The sequence below is a fragment of the Phoxinus phoxinus genome (assembly GCF_949152265.1).
Source record: "Phoxinus phoxinus genome assembly, chromosome: 18".
NCBI lineage: Eukaryota > Metazoa > Chordata > Actinopteri > Cypriniformes > Leuciscidae > Phoxinus > Phoxinus phoxinus.
The window spans coordinates 15,682,474-15,707,695 of record NC_136893.1 but is presented as its reverse complement, the minus strand read 5'-3'; the positions used below and the strand labels follow the sequence as shown (position 1 = coordinate 15,707,695).

Sequence of the window (25,222 nt, the reverse complement as noted above, 5' to 3'; positions counted from 1 at the left end):
GAGCCCCTCCACCGCGCCCGTTTCTGAAACTTCACACATGCCTAGTACCTAATAAATCTGATATGCATGTTGAGTTTCATGCAATTTGAAGCATGTTAAGAGCCTCAAATGCACCCAAAAAGAATATAAAAGTTTAAAGCGTTGCCATGGCAACAGTATTTAAGATATCAATAATTCTTTCACATGTCTACATCTGCCGTGTGTTTACATTATACACATAAAGTTTGAAGCAAATCGGGTAAAAATAAGAGGGTGAATTCAAAGCATTTTGAAAGTGACACACTTCCTGCTGCCAGTTGGTGGCGCTATAACTTTGACTCACAATAGTCACATCCATGTGATCGGCCTCTTACAACGAACACACTGCTGAAGTTTCATCAAGATCAATTAATGTATGAGGATGTTATAACACACTTCCTGTTTCCAATATTCGCCATAAATTTGTTTCCTCGCCACGGCCAAAGCGTTCGAGATATCAAAAATCCCCTGGCAATTTTTCATCCTCCATGTCTTGACTTCATGCACACCGAGTTTCGTGGTGATTGGTTGAATCGTCTAGGAGGAGTATTTTAAATTCCATTGCATGTGTTTTTTAAACTACGCCAAATAGCCGACTTCCTGTTGGGCTGGGGTAAAAAGTCAGAGCACGAAGGATATATGAACCGATGAGATCTATAAGTGTACCGAGTTTCATATTATTCCACGCAAGCGTGTTTGATTTATGGACCAAGTTTTCGGACCGCGTTCCAGGGGGCGCTGTCGAGCCCTCCTGCCACGCCCGGGTACCAGCTTCAGTCCAGCTCTAATGGCCGCGGGTTCTGACATTTGTGCAAAGTTTCAAGAGTTTTTGAGCACGTTAAGGCCCCCAAAAGTGCCCAAAAGGTAGTAATATAATAATAATAATAAATAATAAATAATAATAATAAAGAAGAATAATCCGAAGGAAAACAATAGGGCCTTCGCCTTTTCAAGGCTTGGGCCCTAATAATAATAATAAGAAGAAGAAGAAGAAGAAGAATAATCCTTAGAAAAACAATAGGGCCTTCGCCTTTTCAAGGCTTGGGCCCTAATAATAATAATAATAAATAATAATCCGAAGAAAAACAATAGGGCCTTCGCCTTTTCAAGGCTTGGGCCCTAATAATAATCCGAAGGAAAACAATAGGGCCTTCGCCTTTTCAAGGCTTGGGCCCTAAATATAGCTGCAAGCAGCGATTACGGGCCCAAGCCGGTGGCACCGCCACCCCGGTGCCTTTAGTTGCACTAAAGGCACCAGGGTGGAGGTGCCACCGGCTTGGGCCCTCCATCGCTGCTTGCAGCTATATTTATTTATATATATATATATATATATATATATATATATATATATATATATATATATATATATATAAAAAACCGCCACCCCGGTGCCTTTAGGGTTCTTGTGCACAACGGGCAATAACGTATCTCCGCTTTAGAGCTTGCATCAGTGTGGGTTCTGCAAAAGTGCGCATCGAGGGCGTGAGCACCGTTCTGAAAACTAAAATGAAAATTAGACACCCTACAGTTTCATGGACTTAACGGACACATGAAATCAGCAGCCATTGTAAGTACACAAGACCAAAAATTCATATGAAGTGTGGTATATATATATATTAATTTTTTTAAGGGACAAGACAGATCATTTGACTTGCCTGACCTGATTAGAACAGTGAAAAAATAAAAAAAAATAAAAAATGGGTTGTGCAAAAAGGCGCATTTTTTGCTAGATTTTTTAAAAAGTTTAAATATATCAAAACAGAAAGATTTTTTTACATTTAAAAGCGTGCAATGAAAAACAGGAATAGGGGAGGGGAATGGCCGACAGAGACAGATAACTTTTGAAACTAAAAAAATAACATCCTAACTTTGACAGAAAGTAGTCTTTGATAATGTTTAAATATACATAAAAATGCAGCATTGAATTAATTGAAATTAGTGTACTTTAAAACACTTGTTTAAAAGAAAAAACACATTTATACATAGTATAAAACACTAGATGGCACAATATACCTATTTTTAATAGTCTTTCTGCCCCCCTCCCCACACAGACAAACACAGGAGGGGCTGTCTGTGTGTGTGGCTGCGATGTCAAGATTGCAGTGTGTGTGTGTGTGTGTGTGTGTGTGTGTGTGTGTGTGTGTGTGTGTGTGTGTGTGTGTGTGTGTGTGTGTGTGTGTGTACGAGGATCGATCGAAAAATGGAGACATAAAAACATACTCCGTCATTTTGTTCATACAGGACATCATTCAAACTGCAAAGTGTTTCCTTATATTTGTGTGCACTTGCAATAAAACACAACATTGTGCTTTTGTTAAACTATAAATTCTTGTCAAACTGTAACATACAAATGTCACCCAACCAAAATCACACACACACACAACAATGTTGACTGTTTTTGTTCTGTTTCAGCAGCGAAAATAGTTAAACAAAGATCACAGCAGAACCATCGCGCATCTCACAGTGTTTTTTCATTAGTGAATGATTCCGCATTTTGAAAGAATCGCTTGACTCAAAGATTCAATGATCAATCCATAAAGAACTGTGTCATTCATGAATGATTCAGTCGTTCGAACGAATGAATCAATGACTCGCTCATTAAGACGGTCGTGTTTTTTCATTAGTGAATGATTCCGCATTTTGAAAGAATCGCTTGACTCAAAGATTCAATGATCAATCCATAAAGATCTGTGTCATTCATGAATGACTCAGTCGTTCGAACGACTCGTTTGAACGAATGAATCAATGACTCGCTCATTAAGACGGTCGCCTGGCGACACCTATAGGAGGTTTAGTGTTATGTTTAAAAGTAGCCTTTCATTCTTTGCAACGATCGTTAATTAACTTATATTTAAAACAATCTTAAAACATTATTTAATGCATTGTTATTTTTCAGTGTAAAATATTTAATTTGATCAGCCACAGGGTAGGCTAACAGTCCTATAGTGTCTTATTATTCTAAATAATTTAATTTATTGATCAAATTTAGAAATTAAAAATGAACTATGAAGCATACATTTAATAAGAGTAGGGTGTGACTAGGTATAGATATTACAATATACAGATATTCAAATATAGTGGGCACTAGCCTATTAAAACCTGAACGTGTCCGCTTAATAAATCGTGAGCTGAATGAGTCGCAGCAAACATCAGCACAAGGAGTCCAATTTCATTAATCATGGGTGAAAAGCTGACTGAAAAGATTAAGAATAATAGGCTATTGAACACGCAATTCAAGCAATCCCACCCCCGAAATGGCGCTATGTTTAAAATTAAACTAAATGCTCACGGCTGCACGGGCAATAACGCGTTCACGGCGAGGAACGAGCAGAACAGAGTGAATGTGTTTTAGTTCATTCCTACTGGACGTCCAGTACTTACTTTGGCTTTTAAGTTAGCGATTTAAAAGCCCCCGCTTTAATTGCACATCGATTAACTGGTAGGAAAATATTCTAACAGTCACTATTTATATAGATACAATATACAATGGGCCTACCCGATTTTGACCACAAGAGGGCAGTATTGCCCTATGTATGACTTATTTTTTGACTTAAAAAGTGCATTCTGGCTGTTTTTTAACTTATACATAATTCTTAAATTGAAATAAAAGAACAAAATGGGTTTAGTTCTGATATTTGTATACTTTTATATAGAAATAAATGGTGTATAATACATTTTTTAGAAGATATGAGGCTTTTAGTGTTTCCTTTTTTGGACATTACTTTAATCCCTCGCCATAGCAAAACCGTTTGAGATATTTAATATCCGTTCACAATTTAGCATCTTTAATGTATTTTCATCATGTTGAAAAAGTTTGGTGTGAATAAAATAAACCACCGCTAAAAACTCGGAGTCTAAAATATACCAAAACTCACATTCAAACCAAAATATCTGACTTCCTGTTGGTCGGAGCTAATGACTGTAAATTAGAAAGTTGTCCGGATCGAAGAGAAGAATATACGTACCGAGTTTGGTTACTGTAGGTAAAACTAATACCCCATTTTTGACTAAAGGTGGCGCTACTGAGCCCCTTACCACGCCCGTTTCTGAAACTTTGCACAAGTGTACTAGGCAATAAATGTAAAGTGTCTGTCGAGTTTCATGCAATTTCAAGCATGCTAAGAGTCTCAAAAACTTTAAAAAAGAATATTAAAGTTTGCTGCGTTGCCATGGCAACAGTATTTAAGATATCAATAATCCTTTCACAGGTCTACATCTGCCGTGTGTTTACATTATACACATAAAGTTTGAAGCAAATCGGGTAAAAATAAGAGGGTGATTTTAAAGCATTTTGAAAGTGACACAATTCCTGCTGCCAGTTGGTGGCGCTATAACTTTGACTCACAATAGTCACATCCATGTGATCGGCTTCTTACAGCGAACACACTGCTGAAGTTTCATCCAGATCAATTAATGTATGAGGATGTTATAACACACTTCCTGTTTCCAATATTCGCCATAAATTCGTTTCCTCGCCACGGCCAAACCGTTCGAGATATCAAAAAAGGGTTCTGACATTTGTGCAAAGTTTCAAGAGTTTTTGAGCACGTTAAGAGACCCAAAAGTGCCCGAATAGTCGTAAGAAAAATAATAATAATAATAATAATAATAATAATAATAATAATAATAATAAATATAGCTGCAAGCAGCGATTACGGGCCCAAGCCGGTGGCACCGCCACCCCGGTGCCTTTAGTTGCACTAAAGGCACCGAGGTGGCGGTGCCACCGGCTTGGGCCCTCCATCGCTGCTTGCAGCTATATTTATTTATATATATATATATATATATATATATATATATATATATATATATATATATATATATATATATATATATATATATAAAAAACCGCCACCCCGGTGCCTTTAGGGTTCCTGTGCACGATGGGCAATAACGTAACTCCGCTTTGACTGTCGAGAAGAAGTCTGCTTTAGAGCTTGCATCAGTGTGGGTTCTGCAAAAGTGCGCATCGAGGGCACATATCAACCACAAAGTATGCGTGAACACCCTTCTGCAACCTAAAATGAAAAATTAGACACCCTACAGTCTCATAGACTTAACGGTAACGGACACATGAAATCAGCAGCCATTGTACACAAGACCAAAAATTCATATGAAGTGTGGTATATATATTCATTGAAATTACTGTACTTTAAAACACTTGTTTAAAAGAAAAAAACACATGTATACATAGTATAAAACACTAGATGGCACAATATACCTATTTTTAATAGAGTCTTTCTGCCCCCCTCCCCACACACACAGAGACAGGGGGGCTGTCTGTGTGTGTGCCCTCCCTCCCTCCCCTCCCCGCACAGACACACACGGGGGGGGGGGGGGGGGGGGGGGGGGAGGAGAGTGTCAGACAGACAGACACACGCACACACGCACACACACACACACACACAGAATGGCAGGGGGAACTCTGTCGGAGAGAGACAAAACCACATTCAAACCAAAATATCTGACTTCCTGTTGGTCGGAGCTAATGACTGTAAATGAGAAAGTTGTCCGGCTCGATAAGCACAATATACATACCGAGTTTTGTGACTGTAGGTAAAAATAACCCCCCCACTTTAGTCAAAAGCATCTTGAAAGTAACACACTTCCTGCTGCCAGTTGGTGGCGCTATAACTTTGACTCACATTAGTTACATCCATGTGATCGCCCTCTTACAAAAAACACACTACTGAAGTTTCATCAAGATCAGTTAATGTATGAAGACGTTATAACACATCGTGTTTCTCTTTTCTCGCCATAAATTCGTTTCCTCGCCACGGCCAAACCGTTCGAGATATCAAAAATCCGTCCGCAATTTAGCATCCTCCATGTCTTGACTTCATGTTGACTGAGTTTGGTGGCGATCGAAAGAATTTTCTAGGAGGAGTATATAAATTTCCAGGGGGATTCGTTTTTAAACAACCCATAATAGCCGACTTCCTGTTGGACTGGCGTAAAACTTAGAGCACGAAAGTTGTTCGGCCCGATGAGATCTATATGTGTACCGAGTTTCATATTATTACATGCAAACGTGTTTGATATATGGACCAAGTTTTCGGACCACGTTCAAGGGGGCGCTGTTGAGCTCCCCTGCCACGCCCGGGTACCAGCTTCAGGCCGGCCCTGATGGCCGCGGGTTCTGACCTGTGTGCAAAGTTTCAAGAGTTTTCGAGCACGTTAAGGGCCCCAAAAGTGCCCGAGAAGTCCCACACAGCAGAGAAAGGGTTAAAATAAAGCCCCCCTCCTCTCTCACACACACAGACACTGAGAGAGACTGGCAAAATTCCCAACAAATCACATTCAAACCAAAATATCTGACTTCCTGTTGGTCGGAGCTAATGACTGTAAATTAGAAAGTTGTCCGGCTCGGGGAGATAAATATAAATACTGATTTTTGTTACTGTAGGTAAAACTAATACCCCATTTTTGACTAAAGGTGGCGCTACTGAGCCCCTTACCACGCCCGTTTCTGAAACTTTGCACAAGTGTACTAGGCAATAAATGTAAAGTGTCTGTCGAGTTTCATGCAATTTCAAGCATGTTAAGAGTCTCAAAAACTTTAAAAAAGAATATTAAAGTTTGCTGCGTTGCCATGGCGACAGTATTAAAGAAATCAATAATCCTTTCACAGGTCTACATCTGCCGTGTGTTTACATTATACACATAAAGTTTGAAGCAAATCGGATAAAAATAAGAGGGTGATTTTAAAGCATTTTGAAAGTGACACACTTCCTGCTGCCAGTTGGTGGCGCTATAACTTTGACTCACAATAGTCACATCCATGTGATCGGCCTCTTACAGCGAACACACTGCTGAAGTTTCATCAAGATCAGTTAATGTATGAGGATGTTATAACACACTTCCTGTTTCCAATATTCGCCATAAATTCGTTTCCTCGCCACGGCCAAACCGTTCGAGATATCAAAAATCCCCTAGCAATTTTTCATCCTCCATGTCTTGACTTCATGCACACGGAGTTTCGTGGTGATTGGTTGCATTTTCTAGGAGGAGTATTTTAAATTCCATTGCATGTGTTTTTTAAACTACGCCAAATAGCCGACTTCCTGTTGGGCTGGGGTAAAAAGTCAGAGCACGAAGGATATATGAACCGATGAGATCTATAAGTGTACCGAGTTTCATATTATTACACGCAAGCGTGTTTGATTTATGGACCAAGTTTTCGGACCGCGTTCCAGGGGGCGCTGTCGAGCCCCCCTGCCACGCCCGGGTCCCAGCTTCAGTCCGGCTCTAATGGCCGCGGGTTCTGACATTTGTGCAAAGTTTCAAGAGTTTTTGAGCACGTTAAGAGACCCAAAAGTGCCCGAATAGTCGTAAGAAAAATAATAATAATAATAATAATAATAATAATAATAATAATAATAATAATAATCCGAAGGAAAACAATAGGGCCTTCGCCTTTTCAAGGCTTGGGCCCTAATAATAATAATAATAATCCGAAGGAAAACAATAGGGCCTTCGCCTTTTCAAGGCTTGGGCCCTAATAATAATAATAATAATAATAATAATCCGAAGGAAAACAATAGGGCCTTCGCCTTTTCAAGGCTTGGGCCCTAATAATCCGAAGGAAAACAATAGGGCCTTCGCCTTTTCAAGGCTTGGGCCCTAAATATAGTCAAATAGAAAATGGCTATTTTAAATTTTAATAATATTTCACAATATAAATGTTATTACTGTATTTTGTAAAAAAAAAAAAAAAAAAAAAAAAAAAGAGAGAGTGAGAATAAGAGACTTTTAAAAAATGTGGCTAGATTGAAAAATATAAGACTCAAAAACCGACCCCAAACTTATATACATGTAACATCATACAAGAGCTGCTCTGTACCTCTATCACAGCGGAGTCCTTGGTAACCTTGAGGACAGAGGCAGCGGCCCGTTCCAGGGTCACACGGTGCATTGGCACGGCAGTCACACAGAAGCTGGCAGCGATGACCATGGAAACCAACAGGGCATGCTTTTGATTCAAATAAAATAAACATTAAGAATCATCACAAAAATCACTGACTAAAATAGTCAGGATACAAAATTCTATGAAAAAGATCCTGTGTTTTCTCACCATGTTCACAGAGATGTCCATAGTATCCAGGAGGACAGTGACACTCTCCCGTCACTCTGTCACAAGTGCCGTTATTTTGACAGTCACACATTTCCCTGCAGTCAGCACCAAATCTCCCTCTGGGACACTCTGATCAACACAACACATTTGATTTGATTTCAGAATTTTACATTTAGGCTGAAATTAATTATTGGCTTGAATTTTTATATTGGTGCATCACAGGTGTAAAATATTGATAAAAGGTGCGTTAGCAGAATTTAAATTTTCATGTTTGGGTAACCTGTGCAAAATCTGTGCTGACCTATATCACAGCTGTCTCCTGTCCAGCCCAGCCCACAGGTGCAGTTTCCTGTAACAGCGTCACACACTCCTCCATTACTGCAGTTACAGCGCTGAGCACAGTCTTCCCCGAACCAGCCCTTAGCACAGCCTGAGACACAATTACATCAGCTTATTGCATACAAACTCAATCCCCCCACCCTCAGTTTTAGCAGAGATACTGTCAGACCTTTCCCACAGTCTTCCCCTCGCTGGCCAGCTTTGCACACACATCTGCCTGTGACCGGATCGCTCCGGGCCCCTTCACCACACAAAGCTACTCGTACACAGTCTTGCCCGTAGCGGCCTAACGGACAGGCTTTAGAGAGAGAACAGTCTGTTAGTGATCACACTCACCTTTCTTAAACCTACGGCCCTCTTTGGTCAGAAGTGACCGAAAAAAATAATTATGTTTTTATTTTTTTTGCTTCATCGGAATGGGTTGACTCTTGGTGACTTTTGTCGCATTAGCTATGTAAACACCAAAAAGAAAAAAAAAGAAAAATCATGGAAATGATTTGGATATGTTTAAGGGTAAAAAACATTTTAAAAAGTCACACTTGGCTCCTTCGCGGTTTAAAATGACCGATATACGAAATGAATGGGAAATATGAAATAAAAACGAAAACTCAGAGAATCTTTTGGTGGTACAAACTACAAATCAGTCACTGTGCAGGAAAAAAAGTGCACAGCAATGAAGAATTATTGCTATCCATTCCTTATTTTGTTAGATTTGTAATTATCAAATACTAACAAAAATGCTTTCCACGTGTTCCCTGTTAATGTTTGATTGTAATCATAATGCAAAACCTGATACTTATCTGACAAGAAAAATCTAAATCTTGACAAAAAGTAGTCTTTTAGAATGTCTAAATATATATATAATTGCAAAACCTAATAAAATGATGAAATTCAGTCTAAAAAAGTTTTTATTTTTAACGCCTCCAGATGGCACTATTCTCCCTTTAAAAAATAAATAAAAGATTTTAAAGGCCTTCACTCTATTTTATTGTGAAATATTGCATTTATTGAAAAAAAAATTCTAATGGAAAAATAGCTTATACTTTTTTCATATAAATATTGCATACAATGCGCATAGTATTATAAAATTCCCTCAAAATTCTAAATAATAATAACAAAATATGATTGGATGGGGGGGCGGTGTTACATTTCAAGGCTTTGGTCACTTTTGACCGAGAAGGAGCAGAGTGTGGCACCTAAACCAAGAGGTCCAGAGGGTTAAATCTTGAAATGAACAATAAATGAAAATTGTAAAAGTGTGACTAACTGATATTGCAGTTTGGTCCAATGTATCCTGCTGGGCAGGTGCAGGTGCCCGTGCTGGTCTTGCACACTCCGTTATTCAGACACTGGCACTCCTTTTCACAGTTGGGACCATAACGTCCCGCCTCACACTCTAAAACAACGAGGCATCAATGGCACAATGACGATTATGACCTTTAAAACTTCATAGAATGTGTTTCTTCAAAAAGGTTATGACATTTAAAAAAATAAAAGTTGAAATCTGTTTTAATACAAATCAACACTTGTGATATGATAATGCCTGTATACAATTACATAAAGGCATATTTGGCCTATCTGGTGTATTCATAAATTCATAATTTTGTTTCCCATACTGCCCTATTGTCACATGTTGAATCTTTTCTGCTCATCTCAAACCTTTTCAAATGCCAATTCACACCGCACCGACAGACGGCAGCAGACACTTGGACAGGTTTTATCGGATCAGTGTGTTTTCTCCGACTGAACACGCTGAATCGGAATTAGAATGTCTGTGAAGTGACGTGCTGTAATCTGACTGTCACCGCTGGTCTGTCGGTACAGTGTGAATTGGCCATAAGATGAAAGAAGGTGTCATGAAGGGCACACCTGTATCGCACGTGTTGCCATGGTATCCTGGAGCACAGTAACACACACCGGTGACGGGGTGACAGAGCTGATTCACCTCAGAGCACTGGCACACCTGGTTACAGTTCAGTCCAAACGTACCTGACTGACACACTGCAGAGCAGAGCAACAAACACTTTCGCTCATGTGCTGTCAAAGACATTTTACTGTAAATGTGATGAGATCTATAGATAATCACTCACTTCGCTCACAGCCGTTACCAGTGAAACCAGGTGGGCAGCCACACTCCCCGGTCACATGGTTACAGGAAGTGGCGCGAGGACAGTGGCATCGCTGAGCACATCGCTTCCCATAGGAACCGGGCAAACAAACTGAAAGAGCACAGATGAGTTACTCATTTGAGTTACCCAGCAGGGGGCAATTGACAGACATTGGGGAAAATTACTTTTCTCGCAGTGCGAGCCTCTCCAGCCTGCCGGACACATGCAGGAGCCAGTGATGTGATGACATGGGGCGTTATGATCACACCTGCAATGCTCCTTACAGCCTGGCCCATATAAGCCTTCAGTACATGCTGATCAGAACACACAGAATGGGATTAATGTACATGTCATCTTCCTTATGGTCATTTTTTTCAGCTAACATTATGATAAGATCAGCGTATGATGTTTATTACCCGTCTCACAGCGTGTGCCCATCCAGCCTGCTGGACAGGAACACTTGCCACTCTGTCGGTCACACACGCCACCATTCTCACACTCACATTTGTGTTGACACTCCATGCCAAAGTCTCCCAAAGCACATTCTGAAAACACAAAACATAAATAGGACGTTTGGGGGCGGAGAAAAAAAACAATAAAATAAAAAATGTAAAAATCACATGAACTTTGGCCGAACAGTTTAATGCACAGTGTCATTTGAATTACTTTAAATGCTACAGTAAACGGTTTGGTCTGTCTTACCCAGTTCACAGGCCACTCCAGTCCATCCACTAAGACATGTGCAGTGCCCACTGATCCGGTCACATGACCCTCCATTCTGGCACAGGCAGTGCTGGTGACAGCCCACACCATAGCAGCCAGCTGGACACTCTGGGAACACACACAATTCTTCTTATTATTATAAAACATTTTGAACATAAGAATATTTTTATAAATGAATTGCATATATTTGGATATTTATCAAAATAATAAATCAATAATATATACAGACACTGTGTGCCTTAATTTTTTGACCATTGGGTGTTACATGATATTATTAAAAAAAAGCTGATGAACAAAAATAGCACTTAAGCAACATTATAGCATAAACACAAACAGCAAGAGTAATTACATCTAGCATTCATGCGCAAAACTGTATTCGAGAACTTCTCTAGCATACGGTTTAATTTTCAAAATTAATTTTAAAAGTGTTTGTTTTTCAGTAGATGGTAGCAATCTTCTAATAAACTATGGCACATTTTTCATGTTATCATCATATACGAAACTGAGAAATATAGATCGTCTTCAGAGCAAATTTTACATAAAATGTTGTTATTTTAAATAAACCCAAACATAAAAAAATCACAACTGTAGAGTAAAAACATTAATAGAAAAAAAAAGAGATATTACAAAATCACATTTTACTGTCAAGGGTCTCTGGAGAACCCAAACATCCTAAATGTACACCTTACGAGAACAGCGCATAAGGTTAAAGGTAAAAACAGCTGATGTTAACCCGGGGAAGATTGATGGGTTGGACTCATCGATGCCACCCGTTGGTGAGTGGGGTGACTAACCAATGTAGTTATGTTTTTGTGGGGGTTTGTGAGGACAGTTACATTAAAAACATCACCTTGTTCACAGCTGTTCCCTGTCCATCCTGCTCCACACTCACATCGCCCATCAGCAGGGTCACAGCTGCCATTATTGTGGCAGGTACAGGTTTGAATGCAGCCAGGTCCATAGGTGCCAGCTTCGCATGCTACAGCAAGACAAATATAATCAATAAAACTATGTTTTGTTTTTTTGAAACAACACAAGGTAGTGCAATACATCCTGAAATACAATGCCACCAGGATTCCACATCAAAGGCATTCGAGGACGAGGCATCGCCGCCATGCAAAGTGTGCCGATCCACTGAGACACAAATTCAAAGCATCTGTTTTATTGCTCTACTTGTCTTTCACCTTACACGAAAGAGAGAGGGAATGCTTTGAACATGCTTCTTGTTACCATTCATTGTCATGGGATGTTGACTGCAGTAAAATGACTCACTGGTGTTGCAGAGGGGCCCGACCCAGCCGGAGGGACACTGGCAGTCTCCAGTCACGGGGCGACAACGGCCACCATTCAAGCACTGGCACTTCTGCTGGCACTCGAAACCGTGAAAGCCCTCAGGACATGCTGTTGAAGATACATTTAAACAGGTTAAGTGGACTAGATTTAAAGATATGTAGCACATAACCAGAAATTTTTCCTACGTTTTTCACAGTACGTCCCAGTCCAGCCTTGTAAACAAGTACAGGCACCGCTCACATGCTCGCACGCTGCTTCATTCTCACACTGGCATCTGTGGCGGCAGCCCTGGCCGAAGAAACCACGGGGACACTCTAGAAAACACAACAAAAACATCAGACAATGCTCGATTTATGTTCCCTGAAGGACATACCAATGGTTGCTCATACTTTGATCACAGCGTGGTCCCGTGTAGCCCGCATCACAATGGCACTGCCCAGTCACAGGGTCACAGCTGCCCACGCTGCTCCTGCAGTCACACGGGTTGGCACAGTTCGGCCCCCAGCGTCCCGGCTCACAAGCTGCCACAGAATATACATGCCCCATTACATCAAATAATTAATTCCCACTACGTAGTTTGAGTAAAGTAACGGGACCAGATTTATTAAAGCAGTCAACTCGTTTACTTTAGGGTTTCCTGGCAGTCATTTTTGCAACAAACTGCATGGATCCACTGAGGGCAAGAATCATTTATGCGAAGAAACCTGAGGCAGGTATTTGTAATGGATTGGATGGAGTGTATAGTGAGAAAGTAAATAGGGAAAAGTTACAAGCTGGCTTTTCACTTTAAGTTCCTAACATTCAATATATTATTTGAAAATAAATATCAAATTATCTTTTACAATGTGTATTTAATTACTGTAGACAAAATTGCTGAAGAGTTGCAACATCATATTCTATTTGAGCTTTATCTACGTATAAGTATGTGGCCGTCCGACTGGATATGATGTAATTCCTGAATTATAGTTGAGGCCAATAAGGAAGCCAATGCAAAGAACATGGCATTATGTTAGAAATTCTGGAGATGGAACACACATCATGGAGCTTCATTTTGCATAAGCTGAAGGTGTTTACATAAAAGATACATAGATATACATAACAGATCAATGTTGACCAGTAATGGGTACAAAAGTCTATTCCAAACACAATGAATCCTGAACAAGGAGTTGGGTGTGGTAGCATCTGTGGCAATGCACGAAGGACTGGATTTTGTTATTTTATGGGGCATGAAGAGGCAAGACTGGGCAGCTGCAATAATGTGACCAGCAAAGGTCAGCTGGTCCTGTAGGACAGCTCAGTCTTATGTTGCACTGGGAGGTGATGCCAGAGGAAAGACAAATCTTGTAAAAGCTGAGCCTGAGGCGATTTGCAGAAGGGCTAGATGTCAGAGAAGCGGTCTGACATCCATTTGACTTTATCACTGAAGTGCTGTCTCATATTTAGTATGGTCTAATTCACTGTAAATTCTAGACATGGAACTAAATCTAATCTGTGACCTTACCTTTTGCGCAGTTGGGCCCTGTCCAGCCATCTTTACAAACACAGAGACCCGTCACGTGTTGGCAATGCCCACTGTTTTCACAGGAACAGCGCAACTGGCAGCTGAGGCCAAAGTATCCAACTGGACAGACTGATAAAAAAAAAAGCTAAATTTGCCACCATGTGAATTATATCAACAGATAAAATTTCTTTTTTTCGATCTTGCATTTGAAAAACAGGAATACAAATGTAATTACAAACTCATGACATATGTCTGGTATTAAACAGAGGTTTGATGATGAATTAAGATTATTTAAATGAAAGATTAAAATGTTACCATTCTGACAGAGATTTCCCATGTATCCCGGCAGACAAATGCAGGTGCCGTTTTGCCGATCACACACTCCACCATTATCACAGGAAGGACACAACTCTGCACATCCCAGTCCCCAACGGCCCTCTTCACACTCTTAACATAAAGTTATAGAATAAAGTTAATAATTGACCGCATGTTGTCCCAAATCTGTATGCATTTCTTTCTTGTGCAGAACACAAAAGAAGTTATTTTGAAGAACTCAAACTAAACAACACTAGACTTTCATTGTAAAAATATACACAAAAATAGGAAAAATATCCAGAAAGAAAGAAAGTCATACAGTTGAGGAAATTACATGGATGAATAAATTATAGCAGAATTTTAATTTTTGGGTAAACTATCATTCTATTTCTACCACGTAAGAAAAATCATGCTTTGGTAAATTATAATTATGATCTAAAAGACATAATTATGAGATTATAAAGTGGAAATTATGACACGTTAGTCAAATTTGAGATAAAAAGTCATTATGACACGAAAAGCCGCATTTATGACACAATTAACTTTTAGGTAATAATGTCCAGTTTATTTTTTTCAATTTCAAATTTATATCATAATTACGACTTAGTATGTCATAATTCACTTTTTTTCTCATAATTATGAAGTTTTATCTCATAAATTAGATTTACCAAAGCATGATTTCTTTTTTTCTTATGTGGCTAAAATGGGCTTCCATTCTATTCTTACATATACATATAGGCACATATACATACGGGCTTACATATTATTAAAAATGCGGTCCCACTTTATATTAAGTGGCTTTAAGTACTATGTACTTACATCGAAAAATAAGTACAATGTACTTATTGTGTCCATGTTGTATTGTAAAACACTTTTGCTGCTATTGAGGTGTGATACGGGTAAGGTTAGGGACAGGTGTGGTGGTATGGGTAAGTTTAAGGGTGGGTTAAGGTGTAAGGGAAGGGTCAACAGTTTAATCACAAATGTAATAACATACGTTAATTACAGCTGTAATTACATGCAGGTATTTTAAAAAATATAAGTACAATCTAAAAACATGTATGTACACGATAAGTCCATTGTATCAAACTATTAATTTCAATGTAAGTACATAGTACTTAAAGCCACTTAATATAAAGTGGGACCCAAAATGCAAAATAACAGCATGATGTTAATGCACTGATATAACCAAATAATCAAAATAAGGGGTAAAAGCTGTTCATCTTATTCATACTTGCAGGCATGTCAGCATGGGAGTCCTGACAGCATCACAGCACACCTCACATTTAACCACACACACACACACACACACGCGCACGCACGCACGCACGCACGCACACACACTCAGCTGGAAGCCACTGACTGTTCATTAACAGCTAATAGTTGTCTCTGGCTTGTTAACTAGCTCTGTGGCATGGCTTCACTTCTCTCTTTCTCCAATGCATCTCATGATGTCCTTGTGTATTTGAGAGAGAACTCCTCTAATGGATTGGCCCGTGAGGAGGGATATATTACCAGAGTTATGTCTGTGATCTTTGGCTCAGCAAAATGTGGCTAATAATAGACCTCCAAAAACAGCCATTTCTCCCCTCTAAACTACCTCATCCACTCCAGAACAGAATGAAAAGTCATTAATGGCAAAACAATTTTCTCTCTTAGACGAGGAGAGAAGCTGAGGTCAGCTTGTTTAACACGGTTCAGATGAAGCACCATGTAAAATGATGATTCTAGAAAAATTTGGGATAAGTAAATATGATGGTTCACTTGCAAACTCGCTCTAAACTATTTGATAGTATTAAATGACTCTCTCTCTTTGGCTTCTTTTCTTTCTTTTTTTGATCTCCAGTGCTGCTTTTACCTTCCTCGCAGTGTTCCCCTGTCTGCCCAGCGGGACAGTGACATTGCCCGGTAACTGAGTCACATGGAGCTCCATTACAGGCACAAAACTGTGAGCATCCAACTCCAAACTGTCCCACAGGGCACACTGAAAAAGATAGTACATACAGTTTTTACACATTAACACAGTGTAAATGACTCTTAATACTGATTGTTTGTCTAATCTCCTTTTTTAGAGGGGTATTTGGGCATCTGTGGAAAATATGATAGAATTGTTTTTTTTAAACTAAATATTTAGGATTTTAGGGTTAAACTTAACATAATAATTATGTTTAATGCAGTATTTTTTAACATGTTGTTTGTATGTTTGTAATTATAATTACTGTGAAAAATAATTTACAAATAAATTAATCACATTGTTCATAGACCCAGATATTGCATGGGCCAGACAGTCTACTGAGCATCAAGAGTAATGAACGGACATGGTCAAGCAGCCACAGAGGCTACGAGTGAAATCCAGAGACAAGCCAAAGCGACTCTCTTCACAGCCTGTTGTTCCTAATTGATGGCAGACGTAGCACTCTGATCGTTTAATGACTTCCAGGCTGTGGGGTTTGACTGCCAGCTCAGTGTTTCTGGTGAAATATTCGGGATATTTCCGTACCCCCTGCCAAGTGGAGTGGACTGAGGCATGAAGGCTGCTAAACATCATGGCAGAAGGACAGTTTTGTTTTATACTCAAAAAAAGGCACATATACATATCAACTCAAGCAACTGAATGTCAACTGGACCGGATATCATTAATGAATAAAGTGTGCAAGTTCCAAGCAGGGCCAAGTTCGGTTTTGAACTTTCTTACCTTGAAAGTGCCTTATTCAACACTTTCACCCAAAAAATTTGTCTTAATTTAGTTTTACATGGCCATTTTCAAACATTATTTGTATTAAAAAAGCTGGTTTTGCCAATGTGTTGATGTAAACTGACCAATTTTTGCGATTTATTTAGCCTACGTTTAGCTTTTTACTTCTGCCAATTGTATTTAGGCTTTAAAAATGTATAATTCATAATAGTAGTTTTAATTTCTAAAGATTATCATAATGAACCAAACCTTTGCTAGTCACAGAGCTTATTTTCTGCAATAATCCAAAAGCCAAATGGACATAACCTACTGGGATATGGTCGAGGGAACAGGGGTGATGCTAACTTCCAGGTTGGCCTACAAAAATATGTCATCACTGCGTCACTCTATTCTAACAATGCATGATTAAACTGTTAGTTTTAGCATTAATCATGTGCATTGAGCATTGTTTTCCCCTGCTGACCATATCAGAACTGACCTGCGACCTCCACATAGTCCATCAAAAATGTCAAAAGGCCAAGAAAATTCCTGTTATCCATGATATTTTAAAATCTGTTTTGTAACATGCTGGGCTTTAATATTCTAGATCTTTCACTTGAGTGAAATACAGGATCATATCCACACAAACAGCAGGCCAGGAGATAAAGGTATTTCCATCAGTGTTTGGCAGCTGTGTTTGGCCTGGCCTCCTCATGTTATTCATACTGTCAAACACTAGTCAGCGTAACTTACACAATGACTCTCAGAGATGGCCATAAATCCACTTTTATGGAAGCTCTTCTAACGCTGTTCCACCAAATACATGACTTAAACTCACCTTGCTCGCAGTGCTCCCCGTGAAGACCAGCTGGGCACTGGCGCTGACATTGTCCGGTCATGTGATGGCAAGACACTCCCAATGGACACTGGCATTTTGATTTACATCCTGGACCATAGTATCCACTATCACACTCTAAATAGCAAAGAACAACAGATTAAACATATTTCTCACACACAAGCTGTCAATCCAGTGAATTGTACTTCCCTGAACTGACCTAGGTCACAGGTCTTGCCTCGATAGCCAGGCTTGCACACACATGTTCCATGACGTCGATGGCACTCAAGCGTGTTCTGCTGCACGCATTGACACTCCGATGAGCAGCCAGATCCATACGACCACTTGGGGCAAGCTGGAAAAGACATTGTGTAGGACATTCTGTTATAACCAGGAGAACCATCAGATGTTAAAATGATAACATGATTAACACAAATAGGACATGTTCCTGGATCATCATCTTTGTAGGTTCTGGAACAACAATCAACTGAATCAATGAATCAGGTATTAAGTTGAGGTTTAAACCACACTGAAAATCAGAAATCTGGAAATCTAATTTAAACCTGGTTTGAAAAAATATATTGATTTATTTATTTAGGATTTTTAACTATTTTATATGACATGTATTTAGTGCAACGACAATCACTAATCAAACAAGCACATTTGAGACAATGTTCATGAGACTCTTTCATTAAGGTGTTCTTTCACTGAAGCTCAAGATGCTCTTTGGACCATCTCAAATCTTGCTGGAGAACATGGTTATCAGGTTTAACACAGACTTGGGCTAAATTGTATTTTGCGATAGTCCACTTTAGACATTCTACTAACTATAAGTAACTCTTTCTAATAACTATAAGTAAGTACATGTCAACTAACTCATTAATTTGCAACTACATGCCAACTAACTCTCATTAGAGAAACTGTGTTTGCATCATTGGGTCACTTTCCTGTTATCACTGTAAAGCTGTCACATGTCTGTCCTGTCTGGTGATGCACATGGGTGTTTTGTTATTTTGGGGCCATGTGCTCTTGTCATTGTCTGGTCCCTCCCCCTTGTTATCTGATTATTGGTTTAGTTGTCCCACCTGTCCTGCTCGTTACCCTCCTTGTTTGCCTCCCTATTTAGTCTTCCTGTGTTTGCTGTCCTGTGCTGGTTCGTTGTACATGTTACGTGTGTCTGTGCCTGTCCTGCCCTGTCCGTGTTGGATTTAGTTTCTGATTTCCTTTGTTGGTTTGTTTGTTTTATGTTTTATCTTTATTAAATATTAATTTCACTCCGCATTTGAGTCCTCGCTCTCCTTTCCACAACCACACCGTGACAGAACGAACCAGCCTAAATAGGCCCTATGCACAGCTGCACTACTTCCTGAACTTAAGCAGGGTCCTTTGTTTCCTGTCTGCCAGGATTGGCCAAACTGATTAATCCAGGTGTGTCTGACCAACAACAATAATCAGACACACCTGGATTAATCAGTTTGGCCAATCCTGGCAGACAGGAAACAAAGGACCCTGCTTAAGTTCAGGAAGTAGTGCAGCTGTGCATAGGGCCTATAGGGAGGCAAACAAGGAGGGTAACGAGCAGGACAGGTGGGACAACTAAACCAATAATCAGATAACAAGGGGGAGGGACCAGACAATGACAAGAGCACATGGCCCCAAAATAACAAAACACCCATGTGCATCACCAGACAGGACAGACATGTGACAAAAGCTGCTTTGAAACAATCTGTATTGTATAAAAAGTGACTTGACTTGAGTACAAGTAACTGTTATGTTAGGGTATAGTAGTACACGTTGATATGTACTTGCAAAGCTAATTATATTTAGTAGAATGTCAAAATAAAGTGTTAGCCGATATTTAGCAGTCTACTAAGACTCTAATGAACGGTAGTTGACATGTAGTTGCAAAGTTACTTATAGTAGAATGTCTAAAGTGGACTACGGAAATAAAGTGTTACCCAAACTTGTATTACATTTGGACCCCACTGTATCTTTCCCTTTGATTTTATGGTTATGGTTTGGAATGGGATTAGGGCTTTGACTGCTTCACAGGAATGCTGTGTCCAGAAAAGGATGTTGATCCAGGAACATGTCCTACTTGGGTAAATCACTCTGTGAGTATCTCCTGGAGTTTATGTCACTGCCGGTGTGATATACTGCTGGACTTACGTAGGTGACAGAACCTGCCGTAGAGCCCTGGGTCACACAGGCAGGCTCCATATGTGCGGTGACAGCGGCCGTTATTGGCACAGTTACATTTCTTGTTGCAGTGCTTTCCATATAGTCCCTTTGGACAACCTAAAACACAGAGAGTAAAAACTACACATTTTAGCTTTAATTCACAGATTAACATCAACTAAAATCATCAGCTGTAAATTGAGATATAAAACACAGGCCATATTTCATATAAACATACCAACAGTAATTGGAACATCAGATTTGGCACAGATACGGTTTCATTTTATGCTCTAATCTGGCAGTCACTCACCGTCCTGGCACAGGTCTCCACTGACTCCAGGTGGGCAGCGGCACTTCCCGCTAATCGGGTTGCAGGTGCCACCGTTTTTGCACTTACAAGAGAAAGAACAGTTTCTACCAAATGTTCCCTCTGGACAGGCTAAAATGGACAAAAGAAAGTGTTATTTCGTACTGTAAGTAAATATGACAACTATGGGCCTACACTACTGTTCAAAAGTTTGGGTTTAGGGTTAGGAAATTAATACTTTTATTCAGCAAGGGCACATTAAATTGATCAAATGTGGCAGTAAAACATTCATAATGTTACAAAAGATTTCTATTTTAAAATAAATGCTGTTCTTTTGAACTTTTTATTCATAAAAAAAATCCTGACAAAAATGTATCAAGGTTTTCACAGAAATATTAAGCAGCACAACTTTTTTCAACATTGATAATAATAAGAAATGTTTCTTCAGCACCAAATCAGCATATTAGAATGATTTCTGAAGGATCATGTGACTCTGAAGACGGGAGTAATGATGCTGAAAATTCAACTTTACCATCACATGAACGAATGACATTTGAATATACAGTATAACAGTTCGTGTAAAATTTAATAATATGTATATGCATTTTTGATCAAATAAATGTAGCCTTGGTGAGTCTTCTTTAAAAAACATTTTCAAAAATCTTACCGACCCTAAACTTTTGAATAGTAGTGTATGTTTCACACTACATAATGGACGCACTTTGGTTACAGATGATCGCTGTCCAACCATCTGGGCAGTCACAAGCATCTGTGTCAATGTTACACAGTCCTCCGTTAGAGCAGTCGTCACACGTCAGGCTGCAGTCATGGCCGAATGTCCCATTCAAACACACTGCGATGGACGAGACAAACGTCAGATTAATAAGAAGCAAGACCCACTAATAATAAACCAAGACACTTGACAAAACAACACACCAAATTTCTCAGAGAGGGTGCTCTCTGCCCGCAGCTCTCCGAAGCTGTCTTCCTCATAGTCGTGATAGCGCTCCAGGGGTTGTGGGTAATCCTGGAGGAGAGTGAGATGAAGGAGAGGTCTCTCAACCACCACTGAACTGGACAATTCCTCAACTGCTCTCTCCAGTGCTACACAGAGAAACAGATAAATCGACATGATCAATGTTGTCTAGCCGTTACAACAACTATGTATCATACTGAATAGGATTTCACTTGATCACTTTTGCAATGACGACCATATGGCTGTACATTATCTCTTACAGATCTGACCACAGAAAGTTGTGACTAACCAATCAGAATCAAGTAATCTATAACAGTATAAAGCAAACTTAATGCATAGCACATAACTAATATCCACTGTGACCCCCACGGTGTACTTACAGATGCAGGAATGTCTATCGTCAGCGAGCCGGTTTCCAAACCGACAGAAGCAGTGATAGGAGCCAGCGGTGTTCTGACAAATGTGCTCACAGCCCCCATTATCAGACAGACACTCATCCACATCTACACACCAGCAGAAAACACAACGCTCTCAGACAATGTGACTGCACTGTGATGTAACTAGGGCTGATTTCATTATAGCATTGCCAGTAACTGATGTCTCCTCGCTGTTCTTTAATAGTCGATCTGTAATAAACAGGTTGTGATGTACCGTCACATCCACATCCATCTGCATTGAGTCTGTATCCTGCCCTGCAGTAGCACTCATAACCTCCAGGGTAGTTCGTGCAGTCCTGCTCACAGCATGAAGTTCCCTCCTCACATTCTTCCAGATCTACAAGACAAATAAAAGCAGCACAGGAAGTGAGGCCATCAGCCATTGGTGTGTATTAGGACCGGGTATTTACATAAGCACAACTCCAGCTATGAAGAGAGAACCTTCAGGGCACAGCCAGAAAAACACAAGACCTAAAACTGCTGAGATCCAGCTGGCAGACATTCGCTTTTGCAGGAAATAGTCGTTCATTTTGTTTGAGGAATGATGATTTTAAAGGTTTATCAGTTCAGCTGGATGCACGCTGAGGCCAAGAGATAGATTTCACTGGAGTTATTCTGTAAAACTAATTTATGTATCTGTCTGTACACCTGCACACTCACCCAAACAGGTCTTGAGGTCCTCTGCGAGCTGATAGCCCTGGTTACAGCTGCAGACGGGTCCGAGTGCGCCGTGCTGACAGCGGTGCGAACAGCCACCGTTATCAGACTCGCAACTGTTAACAATCTCCATTTCAATACCTACAGGAATGTGAATGCTTCATTGGAACATTTATTAAAGTATCTCCTATACTGTGCTAGTTTCATGATAACATTTCATAAGAAGAGAAAATAAAATACATAATTCACTAATACAGTTAATTTTTTGTCACTTTGAAGCTTAAAGCTTTAATCAAACACATTACCGTTTAAAGGTTTAGGTCGGTCAGATTCTTCTTAGAAAGACATTTTTATTTAGCAAGTACGCATTAAATTGATCGATGTGTTAACAAAGACATTTATAATGTTACAAAGGGTTTCTATTTCAAATAAATGCTGTTCTTTTGAACTCTCTTATTCATCAAACTATTTTAAAAAATAAAATAAAAAAAATCAGGATTTCCACCAGCACAACTATTTTCAACATTGATAATAATAAGAAATGTTCTTGAGCACAAAATCAGTATATTCATATGATTTCTGAAGGATCATGTGACTCTGAAGCCTAAAGTAATGATGCTGAAAATTCAGCTTTCCCAACACAGGCATAAATTACATTTTAAAATATATTCAAACAGAAAACAGTTATATTAAACTGATAATATTTCACAACAATATTACTGTTTTTTACTTTACTTTTTTTTATTTTATTTTTATTTTTATAAATGCAGCCTTGGTGAGCAAAGACTTCTTTCACTAAAAATCTTACCAACCTCAAACTTTTAAATGGTAGAGTAGTTAAAGTTTATTCACAAGCAGGATCGATACTACATTATTAAAAGTATCAATACTTCCGACTTGTTTTGGGACCACTGGGGTTCAGTGAACTGCTCAGAAGTGAATTAAGAGAAAGGCAGCTCACGGTAGCATTTCCTGCCATCAGAGCCCAGCTCATATCCTGGTTTGCAGACGCAGGAGAAAGAGCCCGGGGTGTTCCGGCAACTGTGAGCGCATGCCGCCAGTCCCGTTTCACACTCATCAACATCTGAAACACACCAATTACAAATTCCTGATGACATGTCGCCTTTTTCTACGTATACAGAGATCTACTTAGACGAGAATTAACTTTGGGTTTGTTGAGTCAATTTCTTCAATGAATATCAATGAGTGCAACCTCTCAAGCTCTAACTGGTTCCATCATGGCCTCGAGAGTGGAAAGCTCTGCTCACCGTCTCCCTCGCCAGTCCTGGCCAGCGTTGAGAAGATGAGCCATGTTCTACAGTTCAGCTATCTAATTGAACACAGGGCTTCCACTGTTCTCACACCATGGGAAAGAAACTTCTTAAAAAACTTTGGAAAAAGAAGATCCAGCAGATGAGAAACCCTTTAATACTTTCCATGACAGTGTAACTGAACCCTAGCAAAGGTGGGAAGGCCCTTCACTGCTGCTGTCAGAAGCTTTTACCTTCACAGTTCTTCTGGTCCGGGGCCAGCGTGAAGCCTTGGTGACAGCTGCACACAGCATGACCGCCATCACTGCGACATGAGTGCACACAGCCGCCGTTCCTCTCCGCGCATGGGTTCCTCACTGAAACACATGCCATTTGAGTCAGATCGTATAAGTCATTTTACTGGCTGTCTCCCTCACGCACACAAACTCTCATTATCTTGTCAACACAGTCCATGTGATACACATACTTAATTCCTGCTTTCTGAATTCCCATACTTGCCTCAGTCACGTTATGACATAAAACACATCATACAATGCAATTTTGAGACCCTTTGGAGGACAGTTTCTATCCAAAATAAATGTAAAAATTAATAAATAATTGTGTTTTTTTACTTATAGCGTGATATACTACATCAGGGGAGAACCAAATATTGCCAGGTTTATGACAGCTATAAACTTACTTTTCAACACATTTTTATAGGTTTGGGTGAGCAAATCGTTGACGATTCGAGACCTTGGCCTACCATTTAAATACCATGAATATGATATTTATTGCTGATATACAGTACAACAGCATTGGAACTGTTTCACTTCGCTTGTCTGTGTTTGTGCATTCCAGATGTTAAGGTGACTCTTTCTACACATCACATAATTACGGCAATAGTTTGTCTTAATGAGTGAATCATTGATTTGTTGGCTCAACCGATTCATTCAAAAACACTGATACATGAAGGACTGGAACAAATGACTCCTTGCATCCATCCGAATATGCCTACTTTCTTACTATACAGTAGATAAAAAACAGTATGTGAAAAGAGTATGTCTGACTACGTAGTATTCATAAAAAAGCAGGTGAAAATGATAGCGACTTTATGAACGACTTTGAGCAAGTCATTGAATCATTCACTTAAGTGATTTTTCAAAAAACACGGATTCACTTAGCAAAGTGTTCTACTCATAGACACGCAACCATTAATTCTGCTTTCGTGTTGAACTACTTTCAAAAAAGACAAAGAGCCGACAATATGTCCCTTAAATAACTAATTTATATTAATTACGAAGTTACCGTACTCATTATTAACTGATTTTTTAAAGCAGTATTGCAATCATGCTGTTTGTCTGAAAATCAGTAATTAAATTCACCTTATTTTTCAATGCAGAATTAGCCTAAGCCATTTCCTGTGAATGTGCAATACTTCCGATTCATTAGCTGCTAAATAAATAGAAGAAAAAAGTGCAGTAAATGGTATAATTATTTGCTCTATAAATCAGTGTGTTTATGATTATGATAACATTAA

The 25,222-nt window shown here is 39.4% G+C and overlaps 1 protein-coding gene across 2 annotated transcripts in view; it reads right to left on the bottom strand.

Moving 5' to 3' along the window:
- Positions 1-25,222, bottom strand: part of megf6a (multiple EGF-like-domains 6a) — a 99,069-nt gene that overhangs the window by 38,869 nt on the left and 34,978 nt on the right. For both annotated transcript variants that reach the window (XM_079588568.1, XM_079588569.1), the window contains 28 exons: positions 23,940-24,062; positions 23,397-23,519; positions 22,439-22,576; positions 21,993-22,115; positions 21,722-21,844; positions 21,302-21,469; positions 21,087-21,218; positions 20,369-20,497; positions 20,050-20,178; positions 18,101-18,235; positions 17,884-18,018; positions 16,230-16,355; positions 14,372-14,503; positions 14,057-14,185; positions 12,945-13,076; positions 12,741-12,869; positions 12,535-12,663; positions 12,113-12,241; positions 11,242-11,370; positions 10,956-11,084; positions 10,725-10,853; positions 10,522-10,650; positions 10,301-10,432; positions 9,699-9,827; positions 8,601-8,729; positions 8,394-8,522; positions 8,093-8,221; positions 7,862-7,990 (listed from right to left, as the gene is read on the bottom strand). In XM_079588568.1, the coding sequence (XP_079444694.1) occupies positions 7,862-7,990; positions 8,093-8,221; positions 8,394-8,522; positions 8,601-8,729; positions 9,699-9,827; positions 10,301-10,432; positions 10,522-10,650; positions 10,725-10,853; positions 10,956-11,084; positions 11,242-11,370; positions 12,113-12,241; positions 12,535-12,663; positions 12,741-12,869; positions 12,945-13,076; positions 14,057-14,185; positions 14,372-14,503; positions 16,230-16,355; positions 17,884-18,018; positions 18,101-18,235; positions 20,050-20,178; positions 20,369-20,497; positions 21,087-21,218; positions 21,302-21,469; positions 21,722-21,844; positions 21,993-22,115; positions 22,439-22,576; positions 23,397-23,519; positions 23,940-24,062 (3,657 nt within the window). The remainder of the gene's footprint in view (positions 1-7,861; positions 7,991-8,092; positions 8,222-8,393; positions 8,523-8,600; positions 8,730-9,698; positions 9,828-10,300; positions 10,433-10,521; positions 10,651-10,724; positions 10,854-10,955; positions 11,085-11,241; positions 11,371-12,112; positions 12,242-12,534; positions 12,664-12,740; positions 12,870-12,944; positions 13,077-14,056; positions 14,186-14,371; positions 14,504-16,229; positions 16,356-17,883; positions 18,019-18,100; positions 18,236-20,049; positions 20,179-20,368; positions 20,498-21,086; positions 21,219-21,301; positions 21,470-21,721; positions 21,845-21,992; positions 22,116-22,438; positions 22,577-23,396; positions 23,520-23,939; positions 24,063-25,222) is intronic.